Here is a 16,738-nt window from a genome sequence, read left to right on the forward strand (position 1 = left end):
GTCTTGAACCCCTATTTATTTACATTTTGTTTCCGAATAGCCAGACTTATTATTATATTTGACCATTTTCAGAGAAAAAGTTTGTTGTTTATTTGTTTATTAAGCTACTTAAAAGTGCCCTGTGAATTATTCAAGCATAAAAAGGTACCTAACTCAAGAGATGAACCAGTGTTATGTCTACACATAACAGAACTAATTTTAAGTTATATCTTTATCTCTATCATTTGCTACAAGGATCATGTCACAAAAACACAACATTTGTTCCTATTTCTTTAATCGAGTATACAAAATCTGACTAGAAAGTAAATTTCATTTCAGTAAATCATTGTATTTCCCATTTTTCTAGCAAAATATGAAGAAATCAAGGGCAGCTCAAGATTTTTGCACAGCACTGAATATAGTGCTGTGAAAAAGTAGTTCCTCCTTAATTGTTTCTTATTTTGTTGCATATTTGTCATATTTCACCTGATCAAACAAATGTTTATATCAGCAAAAGATAACCTGTTATTAAATGATGATTTCATTTATGAAGGGAAATAAATTATTGAAACCAGTGCGAAAAAGTAATACGCCCATAATTTAAAAACTGACTGTACCATAAAGAACTTTGCAACAAGTGGCAATGAATCTTTCACATTACTGTGGAGGAATTTTGGCTCACTCTTCTTTGCAAAATTATCTTGATTCAACTTTTCAGTTTGAACGGTCTGTTTAAGGTCACGCCAAAGCATTTCAATTGCATTTGAGTCCTGAATGTGATTAGGCACTCAAAAGCCTTTATTCTGTTTTTGTTTTGCCCTAGTTTGAGTTCATCAGCGGTGGAATTGTCCTGCTGTATAACACATGTGTGCTTGGAGTTCAGGACATGAAGTGATGGCCAGACATTCTTCCTCAGGATTTTCGAGTAGAGAGCAGACGTCGTGGTTTCATCAGTTATAGCAAGTAACCTTGAAGATCATTACACTATCACTACCAAGTTTGGTAGGTAGGTTTGGATAATGTTTTATTTTTCACTGAATAAATGATATCCACATTTAAAAATTACCTTTTGTGTTTATTCAGGTAATCTATGCCCTGAAGTTGGTTATACCGCGGGACAATGATCCAAAAACACACCAGCAACTCCACATCATAGAAATTAATAGATAAATAAAACATGAAAAAGAAAAACATGTTTCCCATGGAGACAACAAAAAACAACAATAAACAGTGCAAGTGATGCATTTTTCTTACAAATCCTTATAAAAGTTGAAATAAACTACTAAATGAATACACATCTGGGAGACCACACCTGGAGAAGAATATCCTGAATCATGAGTTTGTGTTTGCGTCTTGCAGAGGCTTGTGACGTCATGAGCTCTGTAATATTATTTAGTGTTATGGTTAAACAGCACACACACACACACACACACACACACACATCCACTACCACAAGATGGCAGTAATACAACATTAATGATTAAAGCGTTCCGCAAAACGTCAAAGAAGAAGCGCAGGTGGCTAAAGGAGCAGCAGAAGAAGAAATCCGACGCCACAAGCAGAAAGTAGGAAGCAGGGATCATTGTACTGTAGAATTGGCTTATACAACGACATATATAAACACAGCTTCTGGACGACACTTCACAGAAATAATAACATGCCTAGAAAGATTGTGAAAGGTAAGAATAAAGCAGTGATAGTTATTTCTTAGTAGGGAGGCCTGACCATCAGTTTCATTTACCAAGAAATTGACTTGTTTGAGCTTATGTCGCTGTTTAGCTTACCAGCTAACGACGTATTATTGGGGCTTTCAGAGAGCGCGAAGGTGACGGTGCTGTGTTTTTACCACCTTTAATGTTAGCTCTCGAACGTTACATGCTAGTCTTTGAGTATTTAAATATGTATTTGAAGTTTATTTCTCCATTTCTCTACCTGCCAGGTGGGACAGCCATGCCCAGAATTCGAGAAAACTCTAGACTAATGCACACACACGTGAGTATGACTAAAGCCATAAAACTGCTGTGTTGTTATTACAGTGTTATTACAGCTGTAGAAAAACAGGTTATTATGATGTTAGGTTAGGTGTGGTCACGCTGGCTCTTCAGCATGTAATAAAGCAGACGTCTTGCTTGCAGTCTTACAGCGAACGCTGTTTATTTCTTTAACAAGCTACTTTTGTCTTTTGTCATTCTTTGTCACAATGATCCCACACTGCTCCATAAATGTTGAGGTCCAGATTGTGGACTGATAGTGTTTTGTTTTTTAATATCCAGGTCTACTTTTATTGCATAGGCAGTGTGTTTGTTTGAAACACACTGGCAATGTCATCCTTAAGACGTTGCTAGTGAGACTCTTTCCAGATGTTATTTGCATGGTAGAGCAAAATGTGAGGGTAGTTTTCTGTCTTCATAATTCCATCAATTTTGACAAAATCCCAGCACCGTTCTCTGAAATTTAGCCCCAAAAGAAATAGAGGCACTGCTGAAGAAACTCCTGTTATACTTTTTATGCTGCCGTTGATTTTTCTGTCCCGTTTCATGTAATTTGGTATACTAAAGCCACAGCTGGTTTCTGGTCTCTTAAGTTAGGTGTCTCTTTTTTACATTTTTATGTAAACAAACAAAAATATTGGTACAAGAGGAGAAACGAGTGGTAAATCAGCCAATGTTTTAAAAAAAGACCCTTCAGAAAGCCTGAAGAACTAATATAAACAAAGGAAGGGTGGCTCAAGACTTTTGTATCGTACTTTGTGTCCCAGGCTTGTGATGATAAGATGTACTAATGAAAAACAAGCTGGGGTAGTAAACTCATAATGACATAAAACGAAGGAACGCTGGAAGTCATCATATTTGAGACATGACTTGTTTAATCATTATCAATTAGTCAATCAACAGGAGAATAAAGATCCTAATTCTAGAGACAAATTAGTATCAAAGGAAATTATTCATATGATGTCACACTAATTTAATAACACTCTACTCACAATTCCACCTGTTAGCATTTTCTGAACTTCTGACCCCCTTCATGTATAAAAGGATGTTGGGTGGATGAAAGATATTCATGTGATAACAACAGAGGAATCCAACCAGCAAACATTTGATTGCAAGAAGCAGGAACCTGTGAAATGCTGGCTGCAATTTTGCTTTAAAAATACTGAAACTATTAATTACAAACCAAACCAGTTGTAGTTTATCTTGCAGCAGATTCATTTTTTAAAGATGTAAATTGTTGGATGCTAACTATTTGTTTGTTTCTTTTTTCTTTCTTTATAGGAATCAATGGTAGATTACCTGAGTGGACGCGATCCTTCTGGCAATTTCCTGAATGCTATTAGGCCTGGCTTTTTTGGTAAGGCATTCTCTGAAACTGCTGTTACAAGTTATGTTAAAGAGGATTTAGAATACATTGAAATCGAGCTTTAGTATGGGCTTGCAGTTTTAAGCATTGCTGTTCCGGTGTTGTTGGTTTTTTCCTTTTTATGTAAACTGAGATTGGTCTGCTTTGATGCAAGTGCAGTGTTGAATAATCTAAGGTTAAATAGAGGAAGGAGGAAACACTGAGCATACATTTGGAAGAGTAAGGAAACAGAAGGAATGGGAAGTGATATCAGACATACATCTTGTTGAACCATATGCAGCAAATCCACAATTACAGACTAGCACTGTGCCTGTTATATTGCCTACCATAATACCAGTATAAATTTTTATGTGATATAAAATTGTCATATCACAAATTTGTTGATATAGCAACGCCATCTGTTTAGTGGACAACAATGAGACGAGCACGGTTATGTCTGAGAGGCAGAGCCGTGGATCAGCCTCCTACGATTATTTAGCACCTTATAAGGGAGCTACTTCAGTGCGCTCCATCAAAGCACAAGGATTTTAAAAATATACAGAAAAAATGCTCCTGCTAAAGGTGGAAACAAACTTGTTTCACCACTTCAGGCAAACTCCCACCATTGATAACCAGGTTATGAAGGAGGTGGTGCTGGCAGTGATGTGTGGCCCAAATGTAAGCAAATGAGCCCACCAAGCTTGGTTGGAGCAATTGCTAGTTGTGCTCCATGTGACAGGAAGAGCAATCGTTGGATGGAAATGCTGATGTGGCTACATGGTGGTAAAGCAGGGTTTTAAGCAGCTGTTTTACATCCCGGATAGGAATTGTTTTTGAGTTTGTTTGTTTGTTTAACTTGTATTCTGTGCAATTGTGCAGGCTGCTCAAGAGCTGAAAGTGTTGAGCAGTTACTTTATACTTAATTTGTAGGGAAATGAAGTATAAAGCTACATTTGCACTTGCATCTGACTTATGCTGTGTCACTGTTATTGCATCATAATGCTGCTGGCACCCGTGGGACCTTGTTTCAGTAGATTCAGTTCAAATTAGGATGCATGTCATCAGTGACAGTTGCTCATTAGAAAAGACTGATGGAAATTTACCCATATTTACACTTATTGTCTCCAAGCTGCAAGCATCAGCAAACAGTGTTAACAGATAACAGGTTATTCCCACAACAACAGAAATCTAATTATTGCAAATGTTCTTGAAATGTTGTTATTTAATTCTAAAGCTGCTGTATATCTCCCACCTCTATTATAGCCACAAGAAATCCAACTAAAGTGATAACAGTTATTTCATGTATGTATCGAGTATAACAAGTAGACGCTCAGTGCAATAAAGGAACACAACTGAGTGAAACGGGTGAATTTGGTGACTCATAGCAGATGTTGCAGCAGATGTTCCCTGTAGCTGCTTATGACACTTTTGTAACAGTGAGGAGGAACTTTCTTAAAAAAGCTGTAGTAGTTGATTTGATTTAGTTGTTCATTTACTTAAAAATGTTGTTATTTACTTGTTTCCAGGTGTTTTGCGTTTTTGTGGTTCTTTTCACCACTTTTGTGATTAAACAGCAGGGAATTTGCTTTGATCTTTGCATTGTGTTGTTGTGGAGTGATGATCACATTTTTGTATTTGTCTTTTATAACTTGCAGGTTTAAATTTTTTAAATCCTATGGAGGAAGATATCGTTTATTCAGATGATGATGACGACGACGACGGTCGTTATTATCAATGCAGGCCCGCTAACAGGACTTTAGAACCACATCCGCAAATAAAACAGCTCACTGATGAGGTATTGCCCTTTTATTGCACTTGTTGGGAAATGAAACAAGGAACAATCTCTTTAATATTTGTGTCTGGTTTGTAATAGGACATATCTTTCTCTCTGACTCGCGTACTCTTTGGAGAATAAACCAAAGCATTGAAAAAACTTTGAGCAGTATTATATTTATCTTTTAAAATTGTAATTTTATCCAAAGCAATTTATCTTGTGTGCACTCTGTCTGATTTTAATCTTTTTTGGGGAATTTATTGGAACGTTGGTTGACACGCCCTTTTTTTTTCACCAGGAGGCTGATAGAATTGCAAAGGAATTAATAGAAGAAGAGGAAAGGCGTAAGGAGAAAACTAAGAAGAACAAGCGTAAAAAAATGGTCTGCATATGCATACTTATTAGGATTTAACGTTCTAGCAATGCTGGCGTTTTACTTTTTCTGACGAGAATTTTCTGTCTTTTGTTGCAGCGTAAAAAAGAAAAGAAGCGGCTAGAAAAGGAGAATGCAGTTAAAGACGGTTCACCTGTGAGTCTATTTTTATTCTTGTTGAGTGTACATTCAAGTGTCAGAGTCAGAGTGGAAAATCCAGACAGAAAGGTATTTTTAACGCTGCTCTGATTGTTTGTAATGCTGTGTATGTTGTTTCAGGAGGAAGAACAAGGCAAGTCAGATTCCTCTGAAAAAGAAGATGATGACACTATAATTGAAAGTAATGCAGAAACAACTGGATCTTCACAAAGCGATAAAACTCAGAAGGCAACTGAGGCAGCCAGATGTGATAAGACTGGTGCTGATACTGCAGAAAAAAATCTTGTGAAGATGAATGAGAACGAGGAAGAGGAGCAAAAGGTCTGTCAGAGTTGTAAATGTCAGTTTTTTGGAACAGAAAGGCAACCTTTTCTTTTCTTTTAATGCATTGGGGAACCAAGTGGTAGAGCTTTAACAATATCCGATTATATGCAAATATGTAACACTATTTTTCATGCGTATTTTAAATGACAGTCTTTTCACAAGAGCACCTTGCGGATGATTATCCCCAAAACAACCACCTTGTTTTATCCTCCGTAGGATTTGGATTTAAATTATTCATATGCTGCTTCTGCTGAATCGGCGCCTGAGGAGACGTGGATTCAGAAGCAGAAAAAAGGAGGAAAAAAGGCAGAAAGTAAATTATCTGCAGTTCAACAGCCTGAAGTGGAAAAGCCAAATATCACTGAGGAACCTGAAGTTAGAAAGAAGGAGAAAGCTGAAACCAGTAAAGAGGTGGGAATCTTGAAAACATATTCCTATAGGTCAAGACTATAGTCTGTTGCTCCCAAATTGCTGAATGTTTTGACACTTAACCTGGAGACTGGTTGGTGCCCCCTGGCAACATAAATGTATATTCCCCAACTGGTTGACAAATGTTTGCTTGTATGCAGACAAGTTAGCATCTTCCATGCAAACGTGAGGTTATTATCATAACCTCTGTTCTTTGATAACTCAAGTATGTCACTATGGGTAACATTTCCTCTGTGTTGTCCTCAGAAGCTTCTGTTGTTACTCTGTTGTTAGCCAGTATTGGCTGGCAGTTGTAATGCTTGTGTCAAACAGTGGCCGTCCTCTTCCCTATGAAAGGGGTTGACACGGCTCCATGCTCATGTGAACAACCGTCTCAGTTCCCGTATACTTTATGTACAGGGGAGGAGAAAGTTGGGGGAGTGGAAAGAGAGCTTTGGAAAGTTTGTTTGCTTCATTGGCTTGCCTGTTCACACAGTTGCACTTCTCCATAACGACTTGACAGTCACCAAGGGGTCACTGACCGGTCTCTAGGCCTGCTTGAGTGGGACTTTAGCAATCAATTTTAGGACTGCCAGTAGTGTTGTGTTCAATTTTTTGTAGAAGGAAGTACAGGAGAAATATCTGTCGTTTTAAAAGATTTAATTTGCTTTGGCAGTTTGAAATTACAAGTTACAGCTCTGGACTTCTGTGTGAAATCAACAATCTGTCTTCACATGAAGGATGACCCTCATCTGGCCGTACAGTTTTTATACTGCAACAGTAACAAATGATTATTATGTCTGTCATCTTCCGGAACTCATCCTGATGTCTCCATTGAACCTCCTCTTCGTCCACGTCCGCTCCCCGTCGACCTCCTATCTGCTCCTTTTTCCTGGAATCACAAAGACAGACACAGAAACACCCCCTGCCTAGCCTTGATCATTTTAATATTACTGATTCTAGTTTGGGACATTCTATTCGGACTCCCTTTGACCCAGAGAATATGCCTCTAACCATTTTCTAGTGTGATGTGTAAGCATGCTGCAAAACCCTCTGCGCTCCTGTGTCAATATTTCAGCTCAGTCATACAGCTGGATGAAGCTTTTGTTAGCTTTTACTAGCAACCACAACGCAAATGTGTTTGTTTTTGCTTTTTAATTCAAAGTATGACTTTTAAAACATTATTTATCAACCAGACTTTTTTGGGGTTTTTTTCAATACAGAAATCAATGGATCCCATATTAGAGGAGTATGCAAAGAGAAGCATTGAGTTTGCCAGTAAGTGACATTTTCCATCCATCATCACTGAGAGCCTTATGTTAAAAAAAAAAAGTCAAAATGCAAACAGGACACAACAGTAATTTTTCTCTTTTCCAGACATGGGAAATCGTTTGGCTGCCTCTGGGCAGTACGAGAAGGCAGTAAAATGTTTCACTGAGGCTATTAAATTCAACCCAAAGGAATTTAAGTAAGAACATGGACTTAAATTGACTTCATTAGAGCTACCAGGAGCTGTTAACCGGTAATGGCCATAAATGTTTGTTTGCTGTGTTTCAGGTTATTTGGAAATCGGTCCCTCTGTTTTGAAAGACTACAGCAGTATGAAAGTGCTCTCACGGATGCTGACGTTGCACTCTCCATGGAACCAAACTGGATAAAAGGTTTATTTAGGAAAGGGAAAGCTCTCTGTGGTCTTAAGGTAAGTTATCCAGTTAACACAGCTTATATTTTGCTGTTTTTTTGTTATAGTTGTAAATATGATTTAGATGGGCATTTCGACACTGAGGAATTAAAATAATTCTGTGGAACAATAGAGGAACTGCAGATTGCTCCAGAGGCTGATACTTGCTTGTGCTGCATTGCATCATACTCGGGTGTTTTCTGTTATTTAGCATTCCCTCATTACCAGCATAACAGGAGTCCCTGTGTGAAGAGCCTGGTGCTATTAAACAGTAACAGACTGCATCCTCCAAAATGTCGTGTGGCTGAATCAGAACCTCTTTAAGAATGCTCGTTTAAAAACTGAAGACTTGGCGGTTTTGTTTGTGTAATAATGCAATCCTACAACTTGTTGTAAATTCCCCAACTAATTTCAAATCCTAACATTGATTCTCCCAGAGATACTACGAAGCCTCACTGATCTACAAAGAGGTCCTGAGGCTGGAAAGTACAAGTGCTGAAGCCGCACAGGAGCTGAAACGAGCGCAGACGCTGCACCTCATGGTAGGAGACGCTTTGCAAAAACAGAAATGAGAAAAAACAAAAGTCTGATTCATTGGTTTCCTCTGCGCACCCACAGTTTAATGTGAAAAGCTCTTTTTGGGATACACCAGTGTCACCTGTCGGTGTGTGTGTGTTGTGTGTGTGTGTATGTGTGTGTGTGTGTGTGTGTATGTGTTGGGCTAATAAAGTAGTCATTTGTGGCTTTAATCTCTGTATGTTTGCATGATTTCAGGAAATGGGCTTCAGCTGGGCACTGAGCTCTGAAGCCCTGAAAACTCACGGTACACTAGAGGAAGCTGTGGAAGCTCTGTTTGCCAGTGAGAGTAACACAGGTCCTGGAGGTAAATGCCATAAAATGTTTTCAAAGTTGTAACAACGACAGCGTCCTGGTATATAAAGAGTGCACTACAACAGTCACCACTGTTAAGACTACATTCTTTGCCATGATTGAGTAGGGTTAGTTGATTTGTGAAAATTGCTTTTGTATTAAAAAAAAAAAAAAAAAAAGAGCAAATCTATACCTCGTGTAAAAGAACAGTGTTGTCACCACTTGTGATTTTGTGTTAAATCACAAAAATATATAAATTCCAGTCTAGTGTGAACATGACTGTACTGTTTGTTCAGTCTGCACAGCTCCTGCCACCAGCAAAGAGACAGCAGACCCACCAGCAGGGCTGAAAGATGATGACGGTGACGATGACGATGACGATGATGATGATAACGATGACGATGTGGGAGAGTGGACTGTCTTACAACCAAGCCGCCCTCGAATGCAGCAGATGAGAGAGTCTGACGCGTTTGGCCAAAACAGATCGAAGTCTCAGTCGCCCACCCCTCGCTCCAGGAATGGTCCAAAACCGTAAGTCCTCATTAATATGTACGTGCAAATTAAAACAAAAAGGTGTTTATGAAACTATAGTTTTGTTTTTGCAAGATTTAAAAAAGGCTTTTTTTGGTGTGATAATCACTGTGCAGGTCTCCGACTGATTTGTATCACCTTGGATGTGCCATGTATAAGTTTGTGTATGTAGTCGGAGTAAGGATCTAATAAAGGGTGTATAATGTTGGAAGACTTGATTTTAATGTGAAAGTTTGTAAAGTTTGATGTTGAGAGGAAGTGGGCTGAGATTTCCTTTCAAGCTTTTAAAGTTACTTGCTTAATCATAGAGCATAGCAATTTAAAACTGAATGCCGTTTTGTTTTAAAGAGAACTTTTCCCTGTTTGGACTGGATTATTGGCGCCTACTGTCACCTATGTAAAACTCCACGAGCTCTTTAGCAGGTGAGCTATGACAATCCTATTGTTGTGTGAGGATCTTTCTCAGCACTCTCATGTTCATTGATCATTTCAACACTCGCTCCTTTCTCCCTCTCAGAGCTGGGGCCATCTACAGCATCAAGATGCTCCTGGAGCAACAGTGTGCCTTTGTGAACTACACCAGAAAGGAAGATTGTGATAAAGCCATCCAGTGTATTAATGTATGTATCCATTTGCCATTTGCAGTGAGTTATAGCTAGTTACATTCAGGGACAAAACTCGTGTGTCAAACTCAGCCATAGGTGCAGCACATGTGTAGTGTAGAGCAGCGTGAGTCACAGGCAAGACAAGACAGTGAACTTTGGTCTTTGGATTGTGTTGCACGTTTAGATTTTTTTTTTTTCTTCGACTTAGCACTGTGATATGAAACTTGAGGTTTGTATAGTATGGGTAAAGTCTGACTATAAATCCAGTGTTGTAGGTTTTTGAGTCTGTGGGTTTCCAAGAGTCTGCTTAAGCTCTTTGTTACACTGCAGTGCAACTGGCCAATAAATGCAGAGGCAGCAGACATCTCTAGTAAACTGGTATTTAATGGAAGACAAATATAAGCACCTAAAGTAATAAGACTAACCTGTTCTGTCTCCACAGCAGCTACCTACCATATACACACTGCACTCACGCCTGTTGGTGTTGTCTTTATTTATTGTTACAGTAGTGGACCCACTAACAGTGAGCATAGGTCACATAAACTCTTAGTGCATCTGTGTTGCACCAACCCGAATGATAAATCATTGATAAATTACCATATTACTATATTACTAAATTAAGTAATTACTAAATTACTTATTACACAATAATCGATGATTAACAAGGTCTTTTCACTCTCCAGGGAATGATTTTCGAGGGGGCTCCGCTGACGGTGCGATACCCCTACAAAGTCCACCCTGAACTCGGTGGGTCCAAATTAGCTGCTACTGACCGCTGCCCTCGCCCAAGGTAAGGACATTCTTCCTTTTATTGAGAAAAGCACTGATTCACTTTGGTCACAAGATTAGATTTTATTCTCCTTTGATGAATTGAGACATATAAGACCTGATTACTTTGTATTGTATTACATCAGGGCCTGGAGTTCCAGATTTGTGATGAGATTATTTCTGTCATTTTTGGCCTTTTTAAAGAACAATGAATGTATTTTTTTTTTTTAACTTAAATTTTATCATTCATCACCAGAACTGAATTTTTTAAATGATTTATCACTCGTTTTTCATATCGTAGCACATACAAGAAGGAGTGCTTTTTCTGGAGGACGACAGGATGCACGAGGGACGACTGCACCTTCAGACACGTCCCGGAGCACAAGAACATCGACAGGGACAAATTCACCAGCAGGCTGGGATTGCATGCAGCAATTCAAAAATGATCACGCCAATGAGAACCACGTGGCGTTTCCTTTGACTTGACGCCGTGATCGTGGCACCGTTTGTTTTTGTCATTGTTCTGGTTCACAGGAAAAAAGTTTGCTTTAAATTGTTTATTATTAGATTTTGGTAAATCTGTGCATCGCCATCACTGTATGTGTCCAAAGGAGACATGGATCGACATAGTACTACGTTAATATTATAATTATTCATGTGCCTTCTTAGAGTGGCATATATATAATATGCCGTAAGCGCTAAGCAATCTTTGGCAATGGTTTGTTTTCAGGAATTCCTGATTCCATTTTGTTCTAGATTAGATTTTAGTTTGTTGCATTTTATTTTTTAAATTAGATTTAACTGATTTTTTTTCTGTTGATTTGAACACTAGGTGGCACCATTATATCTAGCCTTGAACTTCAGGGCTGCAAAGTCTTTGCTTTCGTTTTAAAGGCTGTGATTCCTCTTTGGGTATTTTATTTGCACATTTATTGTGCAGCGTTTCATTTTGTGTCATCTTAATGCTGGGCAGCGGTTTGGTAATGTGTGAAAAGCTCAACGGTTGGATTCTGTTGGTATGAACATTAAAGGTTTCTAATGCTCCATCTGTTGTCTGTGTGTTTCAGTGTGGTTATGTTTGTATAGGAGCTTTTTGCAAAAAATGAACATAAACAAAATATAGATAAATGTAAGTAGAAAACTGATGAAGAAGTACACTGAATAGAAATCAAAATATTTTTATAAGATTTGGCTTATTTTAGCTTAGAGTTCCAGTTTTGTCACCAAATGAAACAAAAACAATGTTAATCATTCCCCAGTTTGGGGTTTGTTTACCAACTTATTTTTGATTATTGATTGGGTTTTATCCTCTTTTGGAAAATTCCTTGAACAAATTATACAGCCTCAGTGACTATTCCACAAGTCTTCCCCTTTTCCAGATTTTTAAAAAAAAATATTGGCCCTGACTCTTATTTCTTTAAACACCTTTCCTCTCAGTTCATTCTATAACTGAAACTTCAAACAACCATTTAATTTGTTTTGAAAGTAGAATATATATACATTTTTATACATTATCAATGTAATGTATGGCTTATAATAAATGATACATTAATAGTGCTTCTTTTGTAGCATTTAAATTTGTTGGGTTTTTTGTGTTTTCCCAGATTCTAACGTAGCTCATGTATGTAAAAGTTCATATATACAGTTAAGCCCAAAATTATTCATACCCCTGGCAAATTTTGACTTAAAGTTACTTTTATTCAACTAGCAAGTTATTTTTTGACTGGAAATGACACAGGCATCTCACAAAAGATTATAAGACGATGTACAAGAGGCATCATTGTGGAAAAAAATATTTCCCAGGTTTTATTTATATTTTAGCAAAAAGTATCATGTCCAGAATTATTCATACCCTTCTCAATAATCAATAGAAAAAAGCCTTTATTGGCTATTACAGCAATCAAACGCTTCCTATAATTGCAGACCAGCTTGTTGCATGTCTCCACAGGCATTTTTGCCCATTCATCTTTAGCAATGAGCTCCAAATCTTTCAGGTTGGAGGGTCTTCTTGCCATCACCCTGATCTTTAGCTCCCTCCACAGATTCTCAATTGGATTCAAGTCAGGACTCTGCCTAGGCCACTGCAAAACCTTAATGTTGGTGTCTGCTAACCATTTCTTCACCACGTTTGCTGTATGTTTTGGGTCATTGTCGTGCTGAAATGTCCACTGGTTCCCAAGGCCAAGTTTTTCTGCAGACTGCCTGATGTTGTTGTTGAGAATCTTCATGTATTGCTCTTTTTTCATGATGCTGTTTACTGTGATTAGGTTCCATGGTCCATTGGCTAAAAAACATCCCCAAAGCATTAGGTTCCCACCACCATGTTTGACAGTGGGGATGGTGTTCTTTGGGTTGAAGGCTTCTCCATTTTTATGCGAAATGAAGGCAACATCATTGTGACCAAATAATTCAATTTTTGTTTCATCTGACCATAACACTGAAGACCAGAAATCTTCTTCTTTGTCCAGATGAGCATTTGCAAAGGCCAAATGAGCTTTTGCATGCCTTAGAAGTGCCTGGAGAAGTGGCGTTTTCCTTGGTCTGCATCCGTGGAACCCAACAGTGTCCGTTGGACTGTCTGCCTTGAGACATTGCCACCAGCAGAGCCCAGATTCACCAGGGTGGCCTTGGTGGTGATCCTTGGATTCTTTTTCACCTCTCTCACTATTCTCCTGGCCAGCACAGGTGTCACTTTTGGCTTCCAACAACGTCCTCTGAGATTTTCCACAGTGCGGAACATCTTGTATTTTTTAATAATACTTTGCACTGTGGCCACTGGAACTTGAAAACATTTGGATATGGCCTTGTAGCCCATTCCTCACTTGTGAGCAGCCACAATGCACAGCTGCAGGTCCTCACTGAGTTCCTTTGTCTTAGCCATGAATGTCCACAGACCACCTGCAGAGAGTTGCTGTTTTTCACCTGTTGAGTTGATTAAAACAGCCATTTCCAATTAATCAGGGTAATTAGGATGCTTTAGAACAGCTTTGACTATTTGGAATGGTATGGAACTTTGGATTTTCCCAGAGACTGTGACAGTTTGTAAAGGGTATGAATAATTCTGGACATGATACTTTTTGCTCAAATATAAATAAAAGCTGAGAAATATTTTTTTTCCACAATGATGCCTCTTGTACATCATCTTATTATCTTTGGGGAGACACCTGTGTCATTTCTGCTCAAAAAAGAACTTGCTTGTTGAACAAAAGTAACTTTAAGTCAAAATTTGGCAGGGGTATGAATAATTATGGGCTTAACTGTATATATCTATAGGTAGGTATATATATATATCTATATATATCTACATATATATATATCTACATATATATATAGATATATATATATAGATATATATAGATATATATATATACCTACCTATAGATATTTCTGATTCATAATTCATTCTTTCTTTTTCTTTACAATAGAGTAATTATAAGAACTCTTAAACAACTTGCAACACTATTTTATTTCAGTGTCATTTCTCATAAAGTAGGAGTAAGATGGTTCAATCCCCTAGCTCCTCTAATCTATGTGTTGCTGTGTTCCTGGGTACACTAATGAACCAAAATTGTACCAAATGCACCCCTCGATGTTTGTGGGATAGTCAGAAGGATCTTAAATGACACAGAATAAAACACTGTATGAATACACAAATGTGGCTTTAAGTCTTTGAGCTCATTTTCAGTAGAAAGCCATGTGTAAGTACTAGTTTATTTGGATTTAGCCACATTCTACGAGACCTACCATACCAAACTTGAATAAACTTGGTGAAGTTGAGCATGGGTAAAGGAAGAACTTGTTAAATTTTGCCACAGTTAAAGTTTTTTAACTGTGGCATGGAGCAGTGGTTTGACTACTACTAGTTTTGGAAATGAGAAAGGAAAAAATCCATGACTAGAAGATCAGAATCTGTTAAAGATTTATGCATTTCAATTCCAGCCACAGCAGCTGTGCATCCTGTTGCATTTTTATTGAGTTAGAAGTCCTTCTCAGTCACCTTAGGCCAGCCGAAGTTGCCGAGTTTCAGTGAAATGATAAGTAACAATTGCCCTTGAGATTTTATCAAAAGCAAGATTCCTCTAAGCTTAAAATACCTCACTTCAATCTGCCTGAGCTGTTAATGTGGGTGGGATTTGTGTAGATCCCTGCTTTGCTAAGACCCAGTATGTTTGTTTTTTGACTCAGGCAGTTCAAGGTCATTTTAGTGACTCCTGTTACACAATGTTTGGGGTGTGAATTGCAAAACCTTCCCAATGTTCTCAAAGAGCTGAGGAGTTGCCTAAAGACTCTAAAAGTTCGGGGAAAATAGTTATTTCACTGTTAAAAAAACCACAAGTGCTTGATCTGGACCTTCCAGGCAGAACAGCTGTCCTCGTGGGCATTAATTGGCTGATGGTGGCATACCCCACGAAGCCCTTTTGATCTGTGTGAGATTTGAGAGCATGAAAGGCCTGAAATACTAATAACATGAACTCTGGTTGAACCCATAAACAGCTCTCTGACATGCGGTTGATACATTAACAACTTGTAAAATGGGTCTATATTTAATCTTACTGGTCCGCTTGCCTTTGAGCCCGTGAGAAATCTGTTTAAATGCAGATAAAGTCTGATAAGAGGTTAGGGTTCACAAACCGGCTGGAATCAACATCCCGCCACTCTGAGTCCGGACAAAGCCAATCCCTTACTTAACTAAAGCAAACACCAGGAAGATTAAGTGCATCTTGTTAAGCTAGCGCCGTTTGTAGAGCTTTTAACAGAAATTCTCCCTCCCACCCAATAGGAGGAAAAGGGAACAAAAAAACACGGTAACAGACGGAACCAGCAGACACGACACGCTGCTCTCCCACTCTACTTTTTGATATATGGCTATGCAGCAAAAAATCTTCCTCACTCCCCCTCAGGAGAGGTTTCAGTTGCATTAATTGAATGCATTGCTTTTAGCATAGGGACACAAAATCTAATTTTTATTCTAATTCTGTGGTTTCTTACTGCTTGTAAATAAACTATTGATGTGACATGCAGAAGGAGATGACTCATCTTTTGTATCAACGGTGTGATTTGCTTCGCAGGCACCCAAAATAAATGCAGCATTGCAGCCAGCCAGCTTACCGGCCTCTGCTTGAACCTTATAACCTTCCCAGCAGGGCTGCTGCTGCTGTGTGCTTGTCCTCTAGGAGCGACACTACAAACACATCAGTGTGTGGATTTTGGAGCAACCTACCAAAGTCCAAATCCTACTTTTCCTCACTGCATTTTTCACATCAAATTTTTGCAGTTAACTCAGTCAGCATCTTACTGCACAGTCAATAAGAAGCTACAGTGTCACAAAATCTTCATTTTTATGCTTTTGTATAAGTTTCTTGATTTACTTCTTTCTTGATCCTCCTTTCAATGGCTTAAGGCTCTGTTGGAAATGCCTTGCATGTCTGTGCAACAACCAAGACTTTGCAACAATATGAATTAAACTCTGATGACAGTTGAAGGGTTGCAACTACACACTGCCAAGTGTTAACACAATACGCCCACACAGTCCTAAAAAAGATTACGAACTGTTCCTTTTTATTGGTTTAGCAATATTTCTGCTATGTTACACCTGTTCAGCGGCTCATTAAAGCAAATATCTAATCACCTAATCACATGGCAGCAACTCAGGTATTTAGACATAGTCAAGATGACCTGCTGAAGTTTAAACCGAGCATCGGAACAGGAAGAAAGTTCACATAAGTGACTTTGAACGTGGCGTGGTTGTTGGTGCCAGACAGGCTGGTCTGTGCATTTCAGAAACCGCTGATCTGCTGGGATTTTTGCACACAACCATCTCTAAGGTTTACAGAGAATGGACAAAAAAGAGAAAGTATCCAGTGAGGGGCAGTTCTCTAGGTAAAAATGCCTAGAGGAGAGTGGTCAGACCTCTTTGAGCCTGATAGGAA

General features: G+C 38.5%; 1 protein-coding gene and 1 long non-coding RNA gene across 3 annotated transcripts in view; one reads left to right on the plus strand and one right to left on the minus strand.

The window, feature by feature from the left end:
• Positions 1 to 1,492: 1,492 nt before the first annotated feature.
• On the plus strand, positions 1,493 to 11,854 carry si:dkey-33c12.4 (uncharacterized protein LOC560112 homolog). Its single transcript, XM_031742065.2, has 18 exons — positions 1,493 to 1,658; positions 1,919 to 1,971; positions 3,252 to 3,327; positions 4,971 to 5,110; positions 5,388 to 5,471; positions 5,562 to 5,618; positions 5,742 to 5,942; positions 6,162 to 6,356; positions 7,577 to 7,631; positions 7,731 to 7,821; positions 7,911 to 8,052; positions 8,472 to 8,576; positions 8,809 to 8,917; positions 9,201 to 9,435; positions 9,784 to 9,858; positions 9,953 to 10,055; positions 10,724 to 10,830; positions 11,110 to 11,854. The coding sequence occupies exons 1-18, from the start codon at positions 1,637 to 1,639 to the stop codon at positions 11,252 to 11,254; spliced, it is 1,995 nt and encodes a 664-aa protein (XP_031597925.2). The 5' UTR covers positions 1,493 to 1,636; the 3' UTR covers positions 11,255 to 11,854.
• LOC120434754 overlaps positions 6,364 to 16,738 on the minus strand; it is a 41,712-nt gene continuing 31,337 nt past the window's right edge. For both annotated transcript variants that reach the window (XR_005609331.1, XR_005609330.1), the window contains exon 3: positions 6,364 to 7,245. This is a non-coding gene — a long non-coding RNA (uncharacterized LOC120434754). The remainder of the gene's footprint in view (positions 7,246 to 16,738) is intronic.

Source organism: Oreochromis aureus, linkage group 19 (assembly GCF_013358895.1).
Source record: "Oreochromis aureus strain Israel breed Guangdong linkage group 19, ZZ_aureus, whole genome shotgun sequence".
In the NCBI taxonomy this organism is placed as follows: Eukaryota; Metazoa; Chordata; class Actinopteri; order Cichliformes; family Cichlidae; genus Oreochromis; species Oreochromis aureus.

Excerpts from the sequence above, each read along its gene's own strand:
- si:dkey-33c12.4 (XM_031742065.2), top strand. The coding sequence starts at position 1,637 with ATGCCTAGAAAGATTGTGAAAG. Across the intron at positions 1,972-3,251 it reads CTAGACTAATGCACACACAC|GAATCAATGGTAGATTACCT; the intron begins GTGAGTATGACT and ends CTTTCTTTATAG. Across the intron at positions 10,831-11,109 it reads GACCGCTGCCCTCGCCCAAG|CACATACAAGAAGGAGTGCT; the intron begins GTAAGGACATTC and ends TTCATATCGTAG.